Source organism: Corvus moneduloides, chromosome 3 (genome assembly GCF_009650955.1).
Source record: "Corvus moneduloides isolate bCorMon1 chromosome 3, bCorMon1.pri, whole genome shotgun sequence".
Lineage (NCBI taxonomy): Eukaryota > Metazoa > Chordata > Aves > Passeriformes > Corvidae > Corvus > Corvus moneduloides.
The window spans coordinates 61,754,660-61,772,151 of NC_045478.1; the positions used below are offsets into that span (position 1 = coordinate 61,754,660).

At 35.9% G+C, this 17,492-nt stretch overlaps 1 protein-coding gene across 20 annotated transcripts in view; it reads right to left on the reverse strand.

The window, feature by feature from the left end:
- SYNE1 (spectrin repeat containing nuclear envelope protein 1) overlaps positions 1-17,492 on the reverse strand; it is a 295,197-nt gene that overhangs the window by 213,718 nt on the left and 63,987 nt on the right. For 15 of the 20 annotated variants that reach the window (XM_032101874.1, XM_032101876.1, XM_032101872.1 and 12 more), the window contains 7 exons: positions 14,482-14,502; positions 14,099-14,191; positions 12,317-12,495; positions 10,172-10,368; positions 9,922-10,031; positions 2,062-2,169; positions 1,166-1,303 (listed from right to left, as the gene is read on the reverse strand). In XM_032101874.1, the coding sequence (XP_031957765.1) occupies positions 1,166-1,303; positions 2,062-2,169; positions 9,922-10,031; positions 10,172-10,368; positions 12,317-12,495; positions 14,099-14,191; positions 14,482-14,502 (846 nt within the window). The remainder of the gene's footprint in view (positions 1-1,165; positions 1,304-2,061; positions 2,170-9,921; positions 10,032-10,171; positions 10,369-12,316; positions 12,496-14,098; positions 14,192-14,481; positions 14,503-17,492) is intronic. The other 5 variants (XM_032101881.1, XM_032101882.1, XM_032101866.1 and 2 more) reach the window with 1 other exon arrangement.

The window sequence follows — 17,492 nt, forward strand, 5'->3', positions numbered from 1 at the left end:
GAAGGACTAAAATTCCTCCCTTGCTAAGTAATACAAACAAGTACACTGATAAAAATCAGACTTTACACTGTAAGATCAAACCCCCACGTAACAGAGTATAACTGAGACATAAATCTAGGCATATTACTCCACATGAGTTTGGAAATTGCAGCATTCTGACATGCAACAAAATCTCTACAAGAATTTTTTGATTTACGTATTTCCCTTTCTGAATGGTAATTGAAGTACAGAACAATCACAAATAACCTGGAACAACTGAGAAGCAAAATATCTGGATTTCATCAGTTAATAGGCACAGTAAGGGATGCAAGACCTTCTTCTGCCGTTGTCATTTAATTCATGCTCCTGCCTAAAATCTTTGTATCTTTATTTTGCACATACTTTTTATATGTAAGGTTCAAATGAGTCTCAAAGGACTGTGGCTGGAGAATATAGCAGTAAAACACTGTGTCTGACTGGCAATGCCAGTTATGGGAGTGAAAACATCATGAAAATTATGTGAAAACTCCAGAATTTTAAACAGATCTTCTGTTAAATATATTACATAAATATATATATATATATATATGCAGTATGGATATGTCCTAGTAATAATGTTTTATTAACTTTTTATTTGGGATAAACAGCATAACTTGCTTGGGATTTTTCATTCAGTTGTGTAAAATTCCAATCATAAATACTAATGTTAACTTATTACTTTTGCAAACAGGTCAAAAATAGAATTAAAACCTCATTTATTGGTAAAGTATTCAGTATTACACAGAAGGTTTTTTAGTGATACTAAAAAATGTTGTATTAGAATTTCTCCAATAACTAGCAGTTTACATTAGAACACTGGGTTTGGAAGGTGCATTGTGTATGCTTTTCTTTCTATCAATAGTGTTTTGAACTTGGCTGAGCACTGTTATCATTCTTTCAAATAAAGGGAAATCTCAGAGTACAGTCCTTTTCTTGAAGTTCGTATTCTATCTTTGAGCAATATTAAAGATGATAGTACAGTAAATACTCTCAAAAAAAGGCAAAATAATTCAGCAGTGCCAGAAATTTAGTCCACTTTTAGGTTCCTAATGCCTAATAAAATCAATAGCAAACAGGTGTTTAAATGATTTTAAATTCCACCCTTCATTTAATAAAAAAATACATAGCACAATGATTTTCAGCTTACCCTGGAAGAAACTCTCTCCCATGCTTGCTTCACCACAGCTTGATCAAGTGATAATTTGCCATCTTTCCTTACTGACTGGGTTGCAAGTTCAAACTGTTTCCTTTTTACCTCATATTGTACTCTGAAATGCTTAAATGACTGCACAAAGAGAAAATCAAATCAATTGCGGTACAGAGTTAAGGAGCTAAATTCTTTAACATTTATGTAGTATCATAAGCTATGAAAAATTTGTACTGATCAGAGTCCTAATCTTTCCCAAAGAGGAACAGCACTTGTATATTTAATTCTATATTTATTATTTATATATAGGTTATCACTATATATAAATAAAAGGACTTCAATTATCAGACGCCTGAACCATATATGAAATGAGATAATAACTGATCGGATAAAATAGCAACTGGATTTAATGCTACTTGGGACAGTGGCTGCATTTAGAGAACAGTCAAGCTTCAGCAGAAAATTTAGACCAAGCTTTGTATTTCTTATTTGGACATTAACCTCTGAGAGAGTGGATGAAAATGAAACTCTAAGCCCTGTCCTCTCCACCTGTCACCTCATCCAGCCTTCAGTCATACCTCCCATCTCAGCCAAATCATGCAGGATCTGGAAGGATGGCACAGACACAAGCTCTCTCCTAACTAGGACAGTCCCTCTCCATACTGCTGGGAAAACCTCCGTGTTAGGCAAACCATCTGTGCACTGTCCTATGTAGCAAAGCTCGAGCTGACATTATAATTCCTCCACCAATAACAGGCAAGACATTTTGTGTCCTTATTTCTTTAAACAACACTATACTCACTCTCATATATACAGATTGCTTAAAATACTGCAGTACATGTTACACATAATGATGACAATAATTTGTTATCATACATAATTCCCCTGCTGCTTACCTGGTATTTCTCTTGGAAGCTTGTTTCTGCCACCTGTGCTCTGGCTATGTCTCTTTCGAATTGTTCTGCCCACACTTTTAGGTCTCTTAGCACCAGTCTGTCTTCCTTCTATGATATAGTACAACCACACATTAAAAAAAAACATTGCAGCCTTTTAGTAGAGCTGTCAGATGTAGTCCAGAAATTATCATCTCTATGGCAAGTCAAGGTCATTAGCTGTAGTAAAAGCAAAAGTGCCCAATTCTCTCATCATTTACCTTCTTACAGTCTAAGTGAAAAGCACTTCCTCGGTATGAGAGAATTCAGCACCTAGACATGAGTCTTACAGCTGTGAAATCATGACAAACTGGAACATTGCAGTGTCAGAGCTATTATGTGTAGTTTTCATCTGATGTTAAATTAACACAAAGTTCTTTAAAGACATTTTTAAGCTATCCTAACTACTTCTAGTCTTCAACAGATTTTCAAAGTCAATTTTCAGTAGAAGTTAATTGAGCTGAGACAGGAGAGGATTTTTCATCTTTCACCACCATTTTATTAGCTGATCTGCTATTGCTGAAAAGAAAAGTTATTGTCTTATTGACTTCAGGGTAATCCTTAACATCAAGCTCCAAGTTCAGAAGTTAGCACAATATTTTGAATATTTTACCACAGAAAACGAAAAGAAAGAAAGAAAACCCAATTATATTCAGTATCTCTTCCTTCAATGCCATTTTATAGCTTTGAAGAAAAGCGTATTTGTTTTACAGCTTTCCTTTAACATTTCAGTTTGTCATGTCACTGCAGCTTTGTAAGGCTGCAAAGTTCTCTGCAGAATTCAGTGACCTGGCAGTGGACAGAAAAATACTAACAGGAAGTCTCAGGTCTCTGAGCATGTTATATCCAAAGGCTATCAAAAACGAGAAAGTATTCTGTGTAAGCAGGCTGGTCAAGTAGGATACAAGTGTCCATCTCAGATTTCCAAACAATGAACCAGATGTGTTGGCTGTTAATCAGAAGCTACTTTTTGAAACCACAGAAGTCTTATTACTGTAAAATTTTTCAGAAACAAAGAACAAATCTGTCTATTACAGTGAACAAATGCAATATCTCATCATATAAGCTAACCAACTAAAATGAGTGATTACATTTCAAGCATTACATGAGAGAAGAAAAACTGGAACATAGGATAAAAAGAGCAGTCACTGACTGCATTTGAGAAACAAAGAACTGTCTTTTAAGAAACGATCCTGACATGGGAAAGAAGCCAATTTATGGTTCCTTTCTTTGAAAGCTTTCTAAAATATGTAAAATATAACTTCCCTTATTAATTTTAAAAACACAGAGCTATTGCTCCATTTCAGCCAAGGAAAGGACAGGTTCCTCAGATAAGAAAGAAACCTTTGATGTATTTCTACTAATTCTTTTACTGAGCTTCTACTCAAAACAGTGGTAGTTGGTTGGACATAATTTTCACAACAGATGTGCAATTATCACAGTTATCTTGATAGCAGTTGCAGATAGATAGTTGCAGTGAGGTTAACATGCTGCTAGAGCAGCTGTGCTGGAACAAAGTTCTCTGTAGCTTATGCTCCTGTCTTGTGGCACACAAAGGCTGGTATCTGAGAAACAGTATATGACAGATATGACATTCCCCGGCTCCAGCTACCTGTACTACTGAGCTTTCCTTGAACCCACACAGTGTCCCAAGAAGCAAAAACTCCTAGAGCTTCCAAATTCTCAATTCATTTAAATATAGAGAAGGAGAATAAAATTTCTATTCTTCTGATCTGTGTGTGGGGAAAAACCATCTTGATTCTTTGAGAAAACCAGCAAATTCATTACTATCCCCCTACGGGGAAAGTCATAGAATCATTTAGGTTGGAAAGACCTCTAAGATCACCAAATCCAACCAAGTAGAATATAAACAGAGAGAATCTTAACTCATTCAGCCATGAAAAAAAGAACTTTGGTATTAAATTCGCTCTATTCTTAAGAAGCTATAACTTTAGTGAGACTACTGAGATTTCTATTAGTATTTAGCTGCCAGGTCCATAAAAGCAATACTAAACTATGCATCTTAATGGATTGGAAATCCTGTAGCAATCTTACTGGCCGAAACTTTAAGGAAGACATTCTTGAAGTAATGAAGAGAACAAGTGTACCCCAATGTTCTGTACATTACTTCTAATTCAAACTATAAAATTCAGTTTCATTAAACACTGTTTTATATTCCTCTATGGCTCACAATCATATTACTCCTTAAAGTAAGGGTTTGAAAAAGCATCTATGTGCCTGAAACTGTTCATACAGTAATCTGAGCAAAGCAGGTATTTTGCAAGGTTCCTGTCATCACAGTTTAAAAATTTGATAATGGCTAAAACCCAGTCTGACCAAATCTTCTTGAAATAGAGTATCTCTGGGATTAAAAATACCTCTGTGGTACCTGAAGATAAAGTCCACAGGAACAGCCCCACCTCCCTTAAACCACATACTATTTCTCTGATCCTAAGTGAAAAGATTAAGTAAACAGGTGGCATTTAGCCTTCTGTATTTTAAAAAACTATTTATTTAGGCAAACTTTTGATTACTTTGTTTAATTGCAAAAGAAGTAAGTGCTTCAGTAACCACCTAACTGGATGCTATAAAAGACATTGTGCAAAAATGCATGCTAAACCTTTTATTTATTTATTCATATGTTTTCACAGGTTTCCAGTTCAGTACCTCATTTATCACCTGCAAATTAGATTCTGTAGTCCCTGGTTGACACTAAAGCACTTTAAAGTCTCAGTTTGGGTAATCAACAGAAGAGATTCACTTTCTTAGATACCAAGGCACTTGTCATCAACACCCAGCAGATACAATGAGCTATCGTTCTTGAAAAAAGACTTTCATTAGTGCCTATTCATTCTTACTCCTAATAAAAAAATATAAAAAGGACATTCTCACAGATAGGTAAACTATTTTCTAAAGCCTGCATATGTGAAGTAGTATACAGATCAGAACATAAACCACCAAATGGAAGTTATCTAGAATAAATATAACTATTTGTCCTTTCTCCAGCATGAGGACCATTGATCTGTGATCCATTTATTCATCTAAAATCCTGTGGTTCACTCGGTATGCTACTTCCAAGCAGCACTTTAAAATATTAATTTATCCTTACACAATTCCATGAATATTCACTGATTTGTAGAGATAAACAGAACTGGAGCACTCAACTGACAAGGAACATCAAAGAAAGTATTTAGAGAAAAATGTTTATGAGTTCCAATATGATAAGGAGGCAAATTTTAAATTTGCAAAGAAGCTTTTCAGCCCAGACTCAAAATCAAAGCATTATTTCATTAACTGATATGCCAGAGTTAATTTGAAAATGACGTAATACAGAATACTCCAGGGTTTGAAGAGCTAAAAATATCATGAGAATCTTAATTAGGGACTGGAAAAGGAGTATTTTGCTTAGTTTTCTAATATGTAATTATAAACTAGGTGAACTGTTCAAATTCCCAGGCACAGACACAACAGAATTTTCAAATATTACCTTTTAAATCCAAAAAAGTTGTCACATGTTTTTCAGGGACATTGAACTATTGTATTGCATATGTACTTCAAAAAAGTTTATGCATAAATTAAATTGCTTATGCTGTTCCTTTTGAAAACTCTAGCTGATATATATATATAAATGTTACTGGATGTATATATGTTACTGAAACTCACTCCCTGAAAGCAGTATCACAGACAGCGTGAGTGCTGAGCCAGGCATCACCTTCAGGGATGAGCTATTAAAGACTATCTGCAGAAGCAGACTAAATCCCTGGAAAAGCTCAGACAGCTATTTTTGCAGCTGCTGCTCAGGAAATTCCTCTTACACTGGGGAACTCTGCTGGCATAAAAATGTCAGAGATGACAGGAATATCTTCTGAATTACTTGCTCATCAGAGCATGAGAAGAGAAAGACTTTACATCAGAAATATTTTGAGGGTGTGATCTTTAAGTACAGTTAAATTTATACCATGATAAGGAAATTGGCAGAGCTTTTACCACTTCAAATCTCCTCTGACTTAACAAGCAATGCACTGCGGCTGTGTAAGCCTAAGGACATAAAAAGTCCCATTAAAGGTGCCCAAACGTGCTTGAATGGATTGAAAATATTGGAATAATTCTGCTATCAGTATAAATCTTTGCTTCAATACATCACTAGTTAGATATACATAATGTGAGATGAAGATGAACCCTTGATCCTAGTCACTTGAAAATAATCTATTTTACATATTTATTTAGAAAAAAAATCCCAACCAAAAAACCTCCAAGAACGTGGAATCTAGGCAGCTAATTGGATCGGGTCAAACTATAAACACTATTGACTGACTGCAGTGACATCTACTATTTATTTCACAATATATTCACTTCTGCTGTCTTCCAATTTCACCTGTGAATGCTCATTTCATAGACTTCATATCATATACTTCATTTCATATACTCTGTGTTAGATTTCTGAACTTCTCTCAGTTAATACTAGAAAGTTAGAAGTATCTAAAAGTCTAGGATGGTTAAAAAAGTATATTTTTTAAAATATCATAATTTAGGCGAAAAAGGAGCAGCACATGTCACGCGATTACAGATGACTACGCTCTCCTTCCAACCCACAGGCCACATACATAACTTACACAATCATACACTCTAGTATCTACTCTATAAACCTAAAGACATACAAAAATACCCATCTAAAATGAGATTAGATGTGTAGAAACATTGAAGTAAATCTATTTATTTCATGTTTATAGCTATACTTAAGAAAACCAAAAGCATAGTCTGAGATTTATTATAGGAAAGTTAACTTGCTTTACTATAGTATTTCTCTTATTTTCAAAATAAAGCATTAGGCTCTTAGAATCAGCTCACGTAAGAGAGAGGACCTAGATTCATCATGTTAATCTATTGCTTTTCTAGAAAGATTACCTTGAGGTTAGCAAACCAGTGTACATTAAAAAAACCCCAAATCTAAAGTCAAGTAAGTGCAGGATGAAAAAAGATAACAACCATGAAAGGTCCAATTCAAGCAATTATTCTGAACATATACCCTTACCTTAAATTTCATAAAAGAAATGACAAAAGTTGGGATATCTTGAAGTTCCTAGCAATATGAAACAAATGGGAAAACGAGAAGCAGGAAAAAAAAAAGAAGCAAAATAAAATAAAATAAAGCAAAGCAGGCAGAAAGTCCAGAAAGAATAGTAAGAGCCACACATGTAGGAATACCAAGATGTACTTAGAACTATTATCAAGTTCATGTGTCTGTATCACATCTAGTGAAGCAGTTTTCATATTAGATCTGATTTCCAGGTTGCTAGTCACTAAAAGATTTATTTTATCTGGCCAAATAATTACTTACCTTAGAGTAACTGTGATTCTTTGAGATGTGTTGACTACACAAGTTCACGTATGTTCATAGCTGGTCCATGAATGAGATATTAGATCCCTTTTAATTCTGGAAATGCACATGCAAATAGCTATTCCCTCTGACCACAAATAAGGGATAAGCTTCAATCATTACTTCACTTCTTCCAAAGCAAATTCTTTATAAACTGAGCATTGAATCAGGAGGGAAGATGAACAGGAATTTGTGCGGACAACACATCTTGAGGAAACACAGTAGCAGCTGAGCTGTCTGGAGGGTGGGTAAGAGGGTTAAAAATCTTCCCTTGCCCTCCCTCTCCATGCCAAAATTCACCCAAAGTCCAGTCTGAAGTAGGACTCTTCTAACTAAATGTAGGCATCTGCAACTGAGATAGGCCCTTTTCAGTTCTTTAGGCAAGATAGATAAAAGCAGTTGTATCTAACATTTACTGTCCAACTTATTCTACAGCAGGCACTTAACACATCAGGTAATACATACCCTTAAACAAGAAATTAGGATTACTCCAAGAGTTCAGCGGACAAGAGTCTCGCAAAGTTACGTCCCCCAGGTACCTGGATTGTGTGATAAGTATTTCTTTGGACTATACTTCAGGAGAAAGACAGAAAGGCTAAAAATAGGGGGATTATACTGGTCACTAAAACAAACAAATTTTTTAATCAACTGCCAACAACATTTTATCTATCATTTCCTAAGGGATGGATTAATCTGTTTTATCTCTGTTGATATGCTCTGCAACACAGCCTTCCAGAGGATAGTTTGTTTAGGACACCGTCTTAAGAAAGATGCCATCTGGGAAAGTGTATATCTCTTGCTGACTACAGGTGGAGTGTTACAAGCTTTTAGATTTTAAAGGTGAGTCCTGTCCTAAGTAACTAAACTAACCAAATAATGTAAAGATGGACATGGATACTCCAGGACAGTAAAAAGGAATATAGTTCTTCCTCCAGGAAACAAAGAGGACCTTACCAACAATGATGATTTCTAATGATGACATTAGAAATTTAGTGCAATGTCAAATTCTTACTTTCTTCTCAAAGTCTGAGCCTTACTGGTTTCTGCAGTGTGACAATGCAAGGGGTCAGCACTTCTACCAGAATTAATGTGGATTGCTATTGGAATATCTTAGTGATGTATAAGAAGAGGAAGTGGTTCTGAAATCAGCATGTTAGCATGTCAAACTGATTTGTGTTGTTCTGCTTCCTAGTAATTCAGTTGGAATTCTGGATGCAACTCATTAATTGCCCTTTCATAACTTGTGTGCTAGCATCTCTGTGGGTATAGCCAGAGACAGGCAGAGCATGGAATGGCTGAACCTTGCATTCTCCTGCATCATCTCTGCATAAAGCTTGGGGGAAGGGGGTGAGGTTGTTCCTCAAAACCCAATCCCAGCACAGACAGAAAGCCTTGCCAAGGCTGTTGGCATCAGAAGCTGCCCAGTGTGCCATGGTATGGGGATGGCAGGATTGCCTTAGCCTGAAAAGGCCACAGCACGAGGCTTCAGTGCTCACTCAGTCCTCTTCAGCAGCCCCACTGCTCAGTGGGATGATGAGACACTGGCACAAGTATGTCCTCAGATTAATGCTGCAGGAAGGAAAATTGCAAGTTCCAGTGCTCAGGCACTGGAATCAAAAAGCAAAGCTACAGCTACCTCAGCCTCACACAGCCATAAGGAAGGAGACTCACTCGTTTCAAAGCTCTTTTCTACCTCTGTAGGGAATGCAAAGAAACACAGATAAAAAATGCTTCTTCTTTCTCTCTTGCTGAGGCTGAGCAGATTGTCTCAGCAGTGCTTCCCGTGTTTGCCATGAAGAAAGCAAATCAGGACTAGGAAGTGAGTCATGATAACTTGGCATTGCTGAGTATATCATTCCAGTGCAAAGCCAATGCACTAGAGCATACATAAATCATATTCCAAGGAAAAAACATGACTGAAAATAATTCCTTAGAACAAACAGTTAAACATCTGTGTGAAACAGAAAGGAACACATGTCAAAATTGTAAATGCCTCTCAGGCATAAAAGCCTGAAGGCTGTACCTAAGCAATATCTTGGACCATTCTTGTTCTTATCCAGAAACCCAGTGTGACAAAAACATAAATGACACATTGCTTCAGGTAACAAATTATTGAAATCTCATTGGTGTTATGCTTTAAAACCTGTTAAGAAACTGTAGGATTCACTGGTTTGCTACTATCTACAATAACTGTGTTATTTTTTGCTCCCACTACACCTCAAAAGAGGAAAATATCTGCAGGATCACCATTTTATTTTCTCCACCTACTAAACATCTGCAACACTTGTTCCTTTATTCTGAGCTAAACTTTCCCAGTTTTCTTATTGTGCTTGCTTGTCACTTGAACTGCTCATCAAAAGGAAATAAACTGTAAGAAAATTTTAAAATGTATTTATAAAGCCCCCTTTCATTATAAACTGTTTTATGGTTATGCAACAGAAACTTACATCATTCTCTGGCACATCAGTCACTGTATGATGAGGATTGGGATAGTACTTCAAAAACTGGGCTACATAGGTCATGACAGACTTTTCATCTGGCTTTTCAACATCCACATCTAGACAAGTATAAAACATGGAAAATTAAATTTTTAGCTGAATAGCATAAAATGCTGTTTAAATGTCTAAACACTATGAATTAGCACATCTGGCTTCACTATGCAAGTAGTTCAGATTTTTTCAACTATGAATTAGGTACCTTCTGGATCAAGGAGCCTTGGAATTCCTAGTTCTGCTTCTGCAATTGTGAAGGCTTCTTCCAGGTTTTCTCTGTTTGACCTTCCCCTCACTTTCTCCATGTCCACTAAATCTGGCCGGATAGCATGAATAACAGAATGAAATGCAACACCACTCCTCCAACTTTGTCCAAAATCTTTGATTTCAATTCCAACTTGCCTAAAGAATATGAAAAGGAAAGAAGTTACTAATAACATCAAGACTACATGAAACAGTGAGGGAGACATGAATGCTCCACCCAGTGGTTACCCATCATTAAACCTAAACCACTTGTTCCTGTAATGCTTAATCAAGTCAAATACAGCTCCATCCATCCACTGCATAAATTAAATTCTGCCTATGAAGATCCAAGTGTTTTTTATCATATACATGATGTATTTGTCTCCAGTGGGCTTGCTAGTGGCAATAAGCCATGAAGCAATGAGCAATGAAGTGCACCAAAGTTCTCATATGACATCCACAGAGTCTGTGAATGTACACACTTCCATTCACCATTCCCTCCCTCCTTAAAAATCTCACTCCATTAAAACTGCTGCAGTTCAATTAGGTACATCACTATCAAACAAATAAAATACCAAAAAACCTCCACTAACCTGTTATTTTTCAAAATGATAGCATGAACAGTGATATCACTGCTGTTCAGAGGAAACTATAATACACAAATTTCTCTATGTTCTTATCAAAAGCATAAATGATACTATAACCCAGAACACTTAATATGTCCAATAAAAAATAAACACAAATGATCCAGAAATAGCAATATACAGTAAGAAAGTAATCAGAACTGAATCACTGCTTCTTTTATCAGTAATTCTGAAAGGCACGGGGGTCCACTGACAGCAAGACTGTTTTTAACTTTGAGCAAGCAAGCAAGCATCCTTTCAGGACACTAAGACACTAAGGTAGTCTTGCCATCAGGAGGTTCAAGCAATAGTAACTGAGTGAAGCTCCATTTAAATCTCACTATGATCAGTGAAACACTTTCACTGACTTTAAGGAAGCAATCCTTGCAAACTACAATGTCAAACAGGCCTAGGTGAAGTGTACCACTAGGTATCACTAGGCTTCTTTCAACACATTTTATCTACTCTTCCCAATAAAACTGACAGTTTAGTTTATGAACCTATTTTGCATTTTGTTTGTTTGCATGTCTGGAAATAGAAGCTGATCACTTTCCACTGCTGGTATCTTACCAACAACAGTGCAAAGGAAGAAACTCAAATCAGACTGCACTGCACCATAAGTTACTGTATTCTACCTGTGGATAACGTCTGAATCTTTGCAATTACATTTCTTTTTTCTGAGGCACCATTCAATAACTGAACATTTCCCCTCTATACTTTGCACAATTGATGTATTCAAATACCAGTGATTCTTTAATTGGAGCAAATAAATCCATGTTATTTTACACCTCTCATATGTATTTTCTTATTTTGGAAGCTATCAAACTACTATAGTATCGTTGACCTAATTTAAGTGAGCGGTTAATGCCTTCTTGAAAGCTGAAACAGCATGGGATAATCTTACAGAATAAAGGAGAAAATTCTTAAGTTAACAAGACATAGCAAGAAATAACTCCAAAATAACTTGGATTAAGAAGAATGAAGATCCAGGGCAATGTGTGTAGTAATATTTCCATTGTATCAAAGAACTGCAGAAGGATATACATAACTTTTCATCACTTGCCTTTCAACAGCAAGTGCCAGGATTTTGTGTTCCTACAAGCTTTCACTGAGGAATGCTTAGTCAGTGTGGTACTGGCAGTGTCACATCAAGTGTTTTGGCAGCGGGACTAATGCACTGTCATTCAGACATCTAATTCCCCTTTCAGCTCCTCATTCTGTCAGAGATAATCCCATTCATTTGTCAGAAGCTATAAAATATGATTGCATGCAAAATTAATGTAAATCATTACTTATTACTTGATTGTTGTACGGTTCAGCCTCAGTTGTCAAAAACAATATGATGAGGGGCTGTATAATTATATACATTGGAAGGTACTGTAAAAATACAGAATGAAAGGATGATTCCTGACTGAGAGAGCTCAGAATCTGAACAAAAAGCTTGCACTTAAAATATAAAATCAGTTCATCTGTAGGTTACTCACTTTGCTGCTGTGTACTGTAACCATTTTAACAAAGCCTTCCTGGCGCTTCCTTGGACCTTGGTTACCACCTTCCGTTTGCTTGGGGGACTTGCAGTTTCTGAACTGACAACACTTTCCACAGAAGAAGCACTGCTAGACAAGGGCTGCAGCTGTGGGAGGTTGCTGGTAAGCTCTTCAATCTGCAGGGAAAAAATGTTAATAGACTCTTTGTAGATAATCTTCTTAATTCACACCAGTTTCTTTAATAATTTCCCAATAAAACTGTCCAAAATAAAGTAGGGCAGAAGCTGTGATTAACTGTGTTTTATTTAAATATACATTAAAGGAGCTTTAAAAACACTAACGTATGTCCCCAGGTGATTGTCTTAAATTCAGAAGCACTAGGCATCTAAACATCACTGACTTGACACTCTAAATTTGGAACAATATGCAAGTGTGTCATGTTATCTATTATGACAAATTATCACCAAAATAGGAGACGATGGCTTACATGTAGTTTGAGTTCAGATTATAAAATAATCCACTAATTTCAGAGGAGGCTCATTCAATTAAAGAGTGGCAGTAAACTCAATGATCTCATCTGGATAGTTTTTTTTACTTCCTGTTGTACTGTTCCAGCATAAATTCAATTGTGTTTTTGCTTAGAGGTACCTTGTGAAGAAACAGTGAATGTACTACAGGCAAAGTGCATTAATAGTGCTTGTTGAGGGTGTAGGACAGTAATTATGCCTTTCATCAAATGAAAATCATTAACTTGATTATTTTAAGAACATTAATTTGACTAACAATTTGGTTCTTTAACATGACAAAGCTATAACCAGAGGATGTTGCAAGATTTTTTATGCTGTCCTCTTAAAATCCAAAGTTTTGTCACATGGCAGAATGAGTCTGCCAGAATGAGAACCACAGCTCCCATGTATTTCTGCTTTCAATAATGTTAAAATTATGTATCTGCCTGTGACAACTATAGAAAAGGTCAAAAAATGATGAAGTAAAACTGATGCAGAGAACTAGTTTCAGTAAGTCTGAGAAGCATCATTTTCTCAGTTCATCTCAAGGTGCTATAAATGAAAATGCTAATATCATTCTGACTAACTTTTATTCTGACAAATTCTGAACTATTGAGGCATTCCCTGAGACATTACAAGGGAGCCAAAGAACTCCATAAATAAGAGCAATAAAATTAGTTGTTATTTTAAGTGTTGAACAGTGACTCACTTTGTTAACTCATGGTCAGGATTTAGAAGCCAGTTTTTCCTCCCACCTAACTTCAACAGAATGCAAGTGCTCTCTCCTCTACAAATTCAACCCTTTCTCAATCTACATCATTCACAGCTAAATTATATCCCTGCAAATATCTGCATCTTCCAGTGAAATCACCAGTGAATCATGTTTACACGTATGGTTTGAGAATAATTACTAACTGACACCCAGTGCACTGGAGTTAAACTTACAGCACAGTCACCACTGCCATTGCTAAAGATACTTGTAACACGAATCCACAATTATGTTCCTCTTTTGCTACATTGTATTCTTTAGAGAAAGCAGAAGAATATGTTTCAGTGACGAAGGAACTCCGTTCTAGGCAAAGACCAATTTACTCCACAGAAAAGTATCTAATTTTACTCAATGTGAAGCATCCCTACCATCAACTGTTGCTTTATCCAGGAATTACAAAGTGATTTAGTTACAGTGAAAGACTGTAACTACACCAGTTCATATAAAGGGATGATCTGAACCATTGTTTGAGCAAGCAACTCTGAAGTATAAAAAATGTAGTACCTGAAAATATAAAATTATGGTCCAAACCAAGCCAAGCACAATAGAAGGTCTGCCATCAGCAATATCAGTTGAGTTTATGTTGACAAGCTTAATCTATGCAGAAGAGAAAACATGTGTTACTGTCACATACAAAGAATAGCAATTATGAAATGCATTTCAAATAAGTTTTCTATCAGAAATGCATTTCTGCAAAACAAGTTTTTCAATTAAAAAACCCCCAAACACTGAATAGTGCAATTTCACACTTAGACAAGTATAATTTCACATTTAGGAAAGTTTTGCAAGTAATGGGAAACTTTTAAGACTAATCCATGCTATTATTTGTAGAAAAATAATTTCAAGCAGAAAGAAAAATAAAAATTAGATAGAAACACTGTACAAACCGGAGATCCTCTGTATACGGACTAGCGTGAAAAGCAAAAGGAAAAATATGATACAAAAATAAATTTTAAAATATTAGGTAAATGCATTAATCTAATTTTTTAATGGAAAGAAAGCACATTTTTGGCATATCTTACAATAAAATTTAATCAGGAGAGCAACTGAAATACTCTGCAACAGATTTTAAATTATGCAGGGTTCCTTGATACAGTTCTAACCCATGTGTAATGAAAAGAGAAAGTGAGTTTAAAAATAAAAATATAAAAAGGAAAGGAGTGGAAAAAGCATAAACAAAAGAAAAGGGAAAAAGAGAATGCCACAGTTCTCCTGCACAGAGCATTTTATTGTAAAGGATATCAAAACCACTGATTAAGGCCCCTTTGCAAGACAAGCCTAACAATAGCTCTTTTAAAAATAGAGTGGGAAAAAATTAGTTGTCCAAGGTCAAATTAGATTTTTCAACAGAAATGGGAACAGATTTCATGACTATTAACTCTCAACTGCTAATCTATAGTCTGAATAAAATATCACCCTAAAAGAAGTTCATAAGACAGAAGGAAATAAAGAGGGGAATGAATTTATGATAAAGAAACTGACATGTAGATATTGCTCAAGGAAATTTAAAAAAGTAGTATTGGAAAATCAGCAACTATGTTAGTATTTACTTCCTTGGCAAAACGAAGAGTCAGACATCAATCATGATAAAAATATGAATGACTGCTAAAGTGCCCATGCACTACAAGGTTGTTCAAGGACAAAGGTTGTGGAAAAACTTTGGTGAACAGTCTAAAGAAAAGCTGGACAACGACTTTAAGTGACCTCATTTGTCTCTCCAAAACAGACAAAAGACTGCATTTTTCTGAATCAGCAACTGGAAAACCACTAGACAATGTCAAGAGCAAACAAAACATTGTTGTCCAGACATCTAAGTTTTTTTCAGAATTTAATCTGCATAGGCTGCTTTGGAAGAGGCAGAGCAGAAGTCCCCATAAGTTACATTTTCAGTCCTCTCCACCAAGACATTGACAAGACTCTAAGAAATTTGACATTACTAGTTTCTCCATCAGTGAATAAGGAAAATTTTCTATTCCCTATCTTAAAAAAATATACCTCATTCTCTCAGCTAGACCAATTCCAACAAAAGCTTTTCTTTTTCTAGAAAGTGGGGCTATTTTAGCATCTATTACAAATCAAAAGATTTACAGGGACTCAGCTAATGCTTCTGATCAGGCCACTGTTCACAGAAGCATAGTCCATCTAGTGTAGTTATTGAGTTACCTTTATCTTATACACCATTAAGACGGATCTAAAACTAAAAATAAACTTTTCAGAACCATGAGAAAACCAGTTTTGTCTAGAATACTACCTGTTAATTGAGAGCTGAAGTTTGTAGTGTAACAGGAGTATTAGCAGAAGTCTCTCTGGATAGTGAAAATAGTAAGTTGATTAAATGTGTAATAAGGTTTTTTTATGGGAGAGCCCATGGAGAAAGGAGATCCTGTCTGCACTTGTTGCCCTTTGAGTACAGCCCAGGGATGGCATTCAGCTGCTGAAGAAGCATTTATTGTCTGAACAGTATCCCCACCTCCTCTGGGAGGAGAAGAATGACAGACGGGATAGATGCATCCTTTAGGTTACATTCAGCTTATGGAACACAGCTATCGACCACCCTGATACGCCTGACACCCTGCATATTTCCAACTCCCTGTAGAAGAAAATCTGGCATGTTAACACAACAATTACAAAGAAACTAAGACAAGTCTGGACAAAGATACTGAGATACCAGAAGGAAAAATGCAGTGCTCTGGCAATCTCTTGATCCTTGGAGGGTCAGTTTCCCAGCTGCACTGCTACAGTATTTCTGGGATCTAAGCTGGATCACCCACCACGCTGTGACATGTAAACTGGGGAAGTCTGGGTACTTTTCTCTTCGCCCCTGCCTTGTCTTAGGTTACAGAGGTCTCACTAGGGAACAGCTCTGTCTGTACCTGAGCTTCCTCCCTCAGGCTCCATATGATATGGTTTGCATTAACAAACTATAATTCCTCAAATAGAGAAATTGTGAGCTAAAGCGGAATTCCAGGAACATATTTGCTTTGGTTATACATTTTCAATTTTAAAAAGTTCTCTTTTAGATTTATTTTTACGGGCATCTGCTAAGATTGTTTCCCATATAACATAAATGCAATTAGGTTTGGATGTTAGAGAGCCAAGGAGAGGTAAAGATTGCCAAAATCCAACAACTCCCAATGTACAGAATTGTGGAGACATAAAATTCATCAGGGGTAACATCTGCACTGAGAAAAATTGAACTAAATGCAGAAATAAGGGGAAAAAAATACCTATAATCTAACGAAAAAATCCAGATCTGAGTTATTACAGTACAGAGAGAAGTCAGGAAAAAGGGTAGAAATACATTGCTTTTATATGATATTCATACTAAGATCAAAATGAGTTTTTAAGTTTTCTTCTTTTGTTCAATTTATAATTTTTTTTTTCTTTTCTAAAACAGCCACAGCACTGACTGGACCAGTACAAATCCAGGAATTAGTCTGAAGTCCCGGAAAGCTAATACGGGGTCACCTTGCCCTTTATTTTCATATCTATAACTTCAGGGAGTAGATTTTTGCGTTTAAAAGCTAGTGAAGACCAGAAATCTATTTTTTAATTATAAATTAATGTCTCTCCTGAACTAAAGTTCATTCTTTGCTAAGAACAGCAACAGGGAAGTAGAAATCACGAGGAGCCAAAGAGCACACTAAAAAAAAAAAAAAAAAAAAAAGGAAATCCTCCAAGGTGATTCATTGTTAATAAAAAAAAAACCAAACCAAACCAACAAGTTTCACCCTATGCATTGCCACATATTAGTGTTGGACCGTATAATTTTTACTTTAAAGCAGTTTTCAGGCACTGTGTAGAAACATAGCTCAGATTTTGGAGAATAAAAACAGATGGGTGGATACAAATCACATCCTTACGGTGACAAAGGAAAAGAAAAATTAAAACCAGGGCT